This window comes from Bombina bombina, chromosome 6 (genome assembly GCF_027579735.1).
Source record: "Bombina bombina isolate aBomBom1 chromosome 6, aBomBom1.pri, whole genome shotgun sequence".
Classification (NCBI taxonomy): Eukaryota; Metazoa; Chordata; class Amphibia; order Anura; family Bombinatoridae; genus Bombina; species Bombina bombina.
Genome location: NC_069504.1, coordinates 1,061,965,471 through 1,061,974,173, shown reverse-complemented (window position 1 = coordinate 1,061,974,173; position 8,703 = coordinate 1,061,965,471). Strand labels below are relative to the sequence as shown.

The following is an 8,703-nucleotide window of genomic DNA, read 5'->3' as shown; positions in this document are numbered from 1 at the left end:
TGCACTGAGCCACTGACGGGCGTGGAATGAAATGAAGGACACGGCAAGCATTTAGAAGTTTTGATAACCTGGACTCAGTCAGGTAAATTTTCATCTCTACAGAATTTATAAGAGTCCCTAGGAAGGAGACTCTTGTGAGTGGTGATAGAGAACTCTTTTCCACGTTCACTTTCCACCCATGCGACCTCAGAAATGCCAGAACTATCTCTGTATGAGACTTGGCAATTTGAAAGCTTGACGCCTGTATCAGGATGTCGTCTAGATACGGAGCCACTGCTATGCCTCGCGGTCTTAGAACCGCCAGAAGTGAGCCCAGAACCTTTGTAAAAATTCTGGGGGCAGTGGCCAACCCGAAGGGAAGAGCTACAAATTGGCAATGCCTGTCTAGAAAGGCAAACCTTAGGAACCGATGATGATCTTTGTGAATCGGTATGTGAAGGTAGGCATCCTTTAAGTCCACTGTGGTCATGTACTGACCCTCTTGGATCATGGGTAGGATGGTCCGAATAGTTTCCATTTTGAATGATGGAACTCTGAGGAATTTGTTTAAGATCTTTAGATGCAAGATTGGTCTGAAGGTTCCCTCTTTCTTGGGAACCACAAACAGATTTGAATAAAATCCCTGTCCTTGTTCCGTCCGCGAAACTGGATGGATCACTCCCATTACTAGGAGGTCTTGCACACAGCTAAGGAATGCCTCTTTCTTTATCTGGTTTGATGATAACCTTGAAAGATGAAATCTCCCTTGTGGAGGAGAAGCTTTGAAGTCCAGAAGATATCCCTGAGATATGATCTCCAACGCCCAGGGATCCTGAACATCTCTTGCCCACGCCTGGGCGAAGAGAGAAAGTCTGCCCCCCACTAGATCCGTTTCCGGATAGGGGGCCGTTCCTTCATGCTGTCTTGGGGGCAGCAGCAGGCTTCCTGGCCTGCTTGCCCTTGTTCCAGGACTGGTTAGGTTTCCAGGCCTGTCTGGAATGAGCAACAGTTCCCTCTTGTTTTGAAGCGGAGGAAGTTGATGCTGCTCCTGCCTTGAAATTTCGAAAGGAACGAAAATTAGACTTTTTGGCCTTTGATTTGGCCCTGTCCTGAGGAAGGGTATGACCCTTGCCTCCAGTAATGTCAGCAATAATTTCCTTCAAGCCAGGCCCGAATAAGGTCTGCCCCTTGAAAGGAATGTTGAGTAATTTAGACTTTGAAGTCACGTCAGCTGACCAGGATTTAAGCCATAGCACCCTACGCGCCTGGATGGCGAATCCGGAATTCTTAGCCGTTAGTTTAGTCAAATGAACAATGGCATCAGAAACAAATGAGTTAGCTAGCTTAAGCGCTCTAAGCTTGTCAATAATTTCATTCAATAGAGCTGTCTGGATGGCCTCTTCCAGGGCCTCAAACCAGAATGCCGCCACAGCAGTGACAGGCGCAATGCACGCAAGGGGCTGCAAAATAAAACCTTGTTGAATAAACATTTTCTTAAGGTAACCCTCTAATTTTTTATCCATTGGATCTGAAAAAGCACAACTGTCCTCAACCGGGATAGTGGTACGCTTTGCTAAAGTAGAAACTGCTCCCTCCACCTTAGGGACTGTCTGCCATAAGTCCCGTGTAGTGGCGTCTATTGGAAACATTTTTCTAAATATAGGAGGTGGGGAAAAGGGCACACCGGGTCTATCCCACTCCTTGCTAATAATTTCTGTAAGCCTTTTAGGTATAGGAAAAACGTCAGTACACACCGGCACCGCATAGTATCTATCCAGCCTACACAATTTCTCTGGAATTGCAACCGTGTTACAGTCATTCAGAGCAGCTAATACCTCCCCAAGCAATACACGGAGGTTCTCAAGCTTAAATTTAAAATTAGAAATCTCTGAATCAGGTTTCCCCGAGTCAGAGATGTCACCCACAGACTGAAGCTCTCCGTCCTCATGTTCTGCATACTGTGACGCAGTATCAGACATGGCTCTAACAGCATTTGCGCGCTCTGTATCTCTCCTAACCCCAGAGCTATCGCGCTTGCCTCTTAATTCAGGCAATCTAGATAATACCTCTGACAGGGTATTATTCATAATTGCAGCCATGTCCTGCAAGGTAATCGCTATGGGCGTCCCTGATGTAATTGGCGCCATATTAGCGTGCGTCCCCTGAGCGGGAGGCAAAGGGTCTGACACGTGGGGAAAGTTAGTCGGCATAACTTCCCCCTCGACAGAACCCTCTGGTGATAATTCTTTTATAGATAAAGACTGATCTTTACTGTTTAAGGTGAAATCAATACATTTAGTACACATTCTCCTATGGGGCTCCACCATGGCTTTCAAACATAATGAACAAGTAGGTTCCTCTGTGTCAGACATGTTTAAACAGACTAGCAATGAGACTAGCAAGCTTGGAAAACACTTTAAAACAAGTTTACAAGCAATATAAAAACCGTTACTGCGCCTTTAAGAAACACAAATTTTCCCAAATTTTGAAATAACAGTGAAAAAATGCAGTTACACTAACGAAATTTTTACAGTGTATGTAATAAGTTAGCAGAGCATTGCACCCACTTGCAAATGGATGATTAACCCCTTAATACCAAAAACGGAATAACAAATGAAAAAAACGTTTTTTAAACAGTCACAACAACTGCCACAGCTCTACTGTGGCTTTTTACCTCCCTCAATACGACTTTTGAGCCCTTCAGAGAAGTCCTGGATCATGCAGGAAGAAGCTGGATGTCTGTGTCTAATTTTTGCTGTGCAAAAAAACGCCAAAATAGGCCCCTCCCACTCATATTACAACAGTGGGAAGCTTCAGGGAACTGTTTCTAGGCAAAATTCAAGCCAGCCATGTGGAATAAACTAGGCCCCAATAAGTTTTATCACCAAACATATGTAAAAAACGATTAAACATGCCAGCAAACGTTTTAAAATACACTTTTATAAGAGTATGTATCTCTATTAATAAGCCTGTTACCAGTCGCTATCACTGCATTTAAGGCTTTACTTACATTACTTCGGTATCAACAGCATTTTCTAGCAAATTCCATCCCTAGAAAAATATTTTAACTGCACATACCTTATTGCAGGAATACCTGCACACTATTCCCCCTCTGAAGTTACCTCACTCCTCAGAATATGTGAGAACAGCAAAGGATCTTAGTTACTTCTGCTAAGATCATAGAAACCGCAGGCAGATTCTTCTTCTAAATACTGCCTGAGATAAACAGTACACTCCGGTACCATTTAAAAATAACAAACTTTTGATTGAAGAAATAAACTAAGTATAAAACACCACAGTCCTCTTACGACCTCCATCTTAGTTGAGAGTTGCAAGAGAATGACTGGATATGGCAGTGAGGGGAGGAGCTATATAGCAGCTCTGCTGTGGGTGATCCTCTTGCAACTTCCTGTTGGGAAGGAGAATATCCCACAAGTAATGGATGATCCGTGGACTGGATACACTTAACAAGAGAAACTGCTAACCAGGCTTGCAATCATTATATATTTTTCTACAGGCAATTTTAACCAGTTCACAATGTAAATTGCATTTGTTTGGCTTTGGTAGTCACATAAAACATTAAGCTTACCACTACATGTTTTGTTGTCTGCGTTCAAGGAATAATGAACAGGACATCCACAGGTATAGCCATTCACAGGCATGGCCAAGCAGAGGTGCGAGCAGTGTCCATTGCTAGAAGCACATTCATTCCACCCGGCCTGCCGGGAAGAGTGAAATACCAGAATGTCCATTACATAATCCAGATGACCCTGTATAATGGTTCGGTTCTGCCCACTTGTCTTGTTTGCTCTTTCAATACTACGCCGGCTCCAGTCTGTCCAATATATATAGTCTTGGTACTGAGTCAAACCAAAGGGGTGTGGCAGGTCATCTGCTATCACCTCACGGTCCAGTCCTATGCAAAGCAAGGAAACAAAATAATATGGAATATCTTTTTAAATACTATTAATGGGACAGTGTACATTAGATTTTTCTTTGCACTACTACTCATCTGCAGGGGAGGGGGGGTTGTGCCTGCCTGTTCCTTCTTTCCCAGCCCCTTTAAGTGTATCCCATCCTAACCTCATCAACAGTGCTAAACTGGGAGCTTCTAAGTAAGTTTTTAAAAGGTTGTATGCTGGATTTTTAGATCAGTATCTGTGCATATTCTTTTTAGTGGTCTATATTACATGCAGTTACATGAAAATTGGTGTATACTGTGCCTTTAAACATGATGCAACTTCAAAGTCTATATAACATGCGCACACAAAAAACCACAAGTCGATTTATCAAAGCCTTCGGAGGGCTTTGCACCCCTACAACTGCAGGTTCTCACAAGAGAACATGAAATCTGTATTTAACATGCAGAGGTCATCAGACCCTAACCTTTTGCCACCTGTGCGCGGGAAGGGGGCGTGATTGCACACAAGCGCAAAAAGAAAATGTATGCTTACCTGATAAGTTTATTTCTTGACACGGTGAGTCCATGTTAAAAATAAATTACTGTTGGGAATATCACTCATGGCCAGCAGGAGGCATCAAAGAGCACCACAGCAAAGCTTCCCTACCCACAAACCCCAGTCATTCAACCAAAGGGAAAGGAGAAAGGAAGTAACACAAGGTGCAGAGGTGCCTGAGGTTTATAAAAAAAAAAAAAACAGAATTTATGCTTACCTGATAAATTACTTTCTCCAACGGTGTGTCCGGTCCACGGCGTCATCCTTACTTGTGCGAATATCTCTTCCCCAACAGGAAATGGCAAAGAGTCCCAGCAAAGCTGGCCATATAGTCCCTCCTAGGCTCCGCCCACCCCAGTCATTCGACCGACGGACAGGAGGAAAAAACAGGAGAAACCATAGGGTGTCGTGGTGACTGTAGTTAGAGAAAATAATTCATCAGACCTGATTAAAAAACCAGGGCGGGCCGTGGACCGGACACACCGTTGGAGAAAGTAATTTATCAGGTAAGCATAAATTCTGTTTTCTCCAACATTGGTGTGTCCGGTCCACGGCGTCATCCTTACTTGTGGGAAACAATACCAAAGCTTTAGGACACGGATGAAGGGAGGGAGCAAATCAGGTTACCTAAACGGAAGGCACCACGGCTTGCAAAACCTCTCTCCCAAAAATAGCCTCCGAAGAATCAAAAGTGTGCAGTGAAGACCAAGTCGCTGCCTTACATATCTGATCAACAGAAGCCTCGTTCTTGAAGGCCCATGTGGAAGCTACAGCCCTAGTGGAGTGAGCTGTGATTCTTTCAGGAGGCTGCCGTCCGGCAGTCTCATATGCCAATCGGATTATGCTTTTAAGCCAAAAGGAAAGAGGTAGAAGTTGCTTTTTGACCTCTCCTTTTACCAGAATAGACGACAAACAGAGAAGAAGTTTGTCTGAACTCTTTTGTAGCTTCTAAGTAGAACTTTAGAGCACGGACTACATCTAAATTGTGTAGTAAACGTTCCTTCTTTGAAACTGGATTCGGACACAAAGAAGGTACAACTATCTCCTGATTAATATTTTTGTTGGAAACAACCTTTGGTAGAAAACCAGGCTTAGTACGCAAAACAACCTTATCTGAATGGAACACCAGATAGGGCGGAGTACCCTGTAGAGCAGATAACTCAGAAACTCTTCTAGCAGAAGAAATAGCAACCAAAATCAAAACTTTCCAAGATAACAACTTAATATCTATGGAATGTGAAGGTTCAAACGGAACCCCTTGAAGAACTGAAAGAACTAGATTTAAACTCCAGGGAGGAGTCAAAGGTCTGTAAACAGGCTTGATCCTAACCAAAGCCTGAACAAATGCTTGAACATCTGGCACAACTGCCAGTCGTTTGTGTAGTAAGACAGATAAAGCAGAAATCTGTCCCTTTAGAGAACTCGCAGATAATCCCTTATCCAAACCTTCTTGTAGAAAGGAAAGAATCCTAGGAATTTTTATCCTATTCCATGGGAATCCCTCGGATTCACACCAGCAGATATATCTTTTCCATATTTTATGGTAAATCTTTCTAGTTACCGGTTTTCTGGCTTGAACCAGAGTATCTATCACAGAATCTGAAAACCCACGCTTTGATAGAATCAAGCGTTCAATCTCCAAGCCGTCAGATGGAGGGAGACCAGATTTGGATGTTCGAATGGACCCTGAACCAGAAGGTCCTGTCTCAAAAGTAGCTTCCATGGTGGAACCGATGACATATTCACCAGGTCTGCATACCAAGTCCTGCGTGGCCACGCAGGAGCTATCAAGATCATCGAGGCCCTCTCCTGTTTGATCCTGGCTACCAGCCTGGGAATGAGAGAAAACGGTGGAAACACATAAGCTAGGTTGAAGGTCCAAGGCGCTACTAGTGCATCCACTAGTGTCGCCTTGGGATCCCTGGATCTGGACCCATAGCAAGGAACCTTGAAGTTCTGACGAGACGCCATCAGATCCATATCTGGAATGCCCCATAGTTGCGTCAACTGGGCAAAGATCTCCGGGTGGAGTTCCCACTCCAACGGATGGAATGTCTGACGACTCAAATAATCCGCTTCCCAGTTTTCCACACCTGGAATGTGGATCGCACACTTCTTTCAACGTCTGGTAACTCCTTGTTCCCCCCTGATGATTGATATACGCAACAGTCGTCATGTTGTCTGATTGGAATCTTATGAATCTGGCCTTTGCTAGCTGAGGCCAAGCCCTGAGAGCATTGAATATCACTCTTAGTTCCAGAATGTTTATCGGGAGAAGAGACTCTTCCCGAGACCATAGTCCCTGAGCTTTCAGGGATTCCCAGACCGCGCCCCAGCCCACTAGGCTGGCGTCGGTCGTGACGATGACCCACTCTGGTCTGCGGAAGCTCATTCCCTGGGACAGGTGATCCTGGGTTAGCCACCAACGGAGTGAGTCTCTGGTCTTCTGATCTACTTGAATCACTGGAGACAAGTCTGTATAGTCCCCATTCCACTGTTTCAGCATGCACAGTTGTAATGGTCTTAGATGAATTTGCGCAAAAGGAACCATGTCCATTGCTGCAACCATCAATCCTACTACTTCCATGCACTGAGCTACAGAAGGACGAGGAATAGAATGAAGAACTTGACAAGCGTTTAGAAGTTTTGACTTTCTGACTTCTGTCAAGAAAATCCTCATTTCTAAGGAATCTATTATTGTTCCCAAGAAGGGAACTGTTGTCGACGGAGACAGGGAACTTTTTTCTATGTTCACCTTCCATCCGTGAGATCTGAGAAAGGCCAGAACGATGTCTGAGTGAGCCTTTACCTTTGAAAGAGACGACGCTTGTATTAGCATGTCGTCCAAGTACGGTACTACTGCAATGCCCCTTGGTCTTAGAACCGCTAGAAGGGATCCGAGTACCTTTGTGAAAATCCTTGGAGCAGTGGCTAACCCGAATGGGAGGGCCACAAACTGGTAATGTTTGTCCAGAAAGGCGAACCTTAGGAACTGATGATGTTCTTTGTGGATAGGAATATGTAGATACGCATCCTTTAGATCCACGGTAGTCATAAATTGACCTTCCTGAATTGTGGGTAGAATCGTTCGAATGGTTTCCATCTTGAACGATGGTACTCTGAGAAATTTGTTTAGGATCTTTAAATCCAGGATTGGTCTGAAAGTTCCCTCTTTTTTGGGAACTACAAACAGATTTGAGTAAAATCCCATTCCTTGTTCCGCCGTTGGAACTGGGTGTATCACTCCCATCTTTAACAGGTCTTCTACACAATGTAAGAATGCCTGTCTCTTTATTTGGTTTGAGGATAAGTGAGACATGTGAAACCTTCCCCTTGGGGGTAGTTCCTTGAATTCCAGAAGATAACCCTGAGAGACTATTTCTAGCGTCCAGGGATCCTGAACATCTCTTGCCCAAGCCTGAGCAAAGAGAGAGAGTATGCCCCCCACTAGATCCGGTCCCGGATCGGGGGCTACTCCTTCATGCTGTTTTGTTAGCAGCGGCAGGCTTCTTGGCCTGCTTACCCTTGTTCCAGCCTTGCATCGGTTTCCAGGCTGGTTTGGTCTGTGAGGTATTACCCTCTTGCTTAGAGGATGCAGAATTAGAGCCCGGTCCGTTCCTGAAATTACGAAAGGAACGAAAATTAGACTTATTCTTGGCTTTGAAAGGCCTATCTTGTGGGAGGGCGTGGCCCTTTCCCCCAGTGATGTCTGAGATAATCTCTTTCAATTCTGGCCCAAAGAGAGTTTTACCCTTGAAGGGAATATTAAGCAATTTTGTCTTGGATGATACATCCGCTGACCAAGACTTTAGCCAAAGCTCTCTGCGCGCCACAATTGCAAACCCTGAATTTTTCGCAGCTAATCTAGCTATTTGCAAAGCGGCATCCAAAATAAAGGAGTTAGCCAACTTAAGTGCGTGAACTCTGTCCATAACCTCCTCATATGGAGTCTCTCTACTGAGCGACTTTTCTAGTTCCTCGAACCAGAACCACGCTGCTGTAGTGACAGGAACAATGCACGAAATGGGTTGAAGAAAGTAACCTTGCTGTACAAAAATCTTTTTAAGCAAACCCTCCAATTTTTTATCCATAGGATCTTTGAAAGCACAATTAGTAGTGTGCTTGTTTAGAGTAGAAACTGCCCCCTCGACCTTAGGGACTGTCTGCCATAAGTCCTTTCTGGGGTCGACCATAGGAAATTTCTTAAATATAGGAGGGGGAACAAAAGGTATGCCGGGCTTCTCCCATTCCTTATTCACTATGTCCG

General features: G+C 44.4%; 1 protein-coding gene across 1 annotated transcript in view; it reads right to left on the bottom strand.

Moving 5' to 3' along the window:
* Window positions 1-8,703, bottom strand: part of LRP6 (LDL receptor related protein 6) — a 473,927-nt gene that overhangs the window by 190,265 nt on the left and 274,959 nt on the right. The window contains exon 12 of the mRNA XM_053718916.1: window positions 3,569-3,895. Coding sequence (XP_053574891.1) covers window positions 3,569-3,895 — 327 coding nt within the window. The remainder of the gene's footprint in view (window positions 1-3,568; window positions 3,896-8,703) is intronic.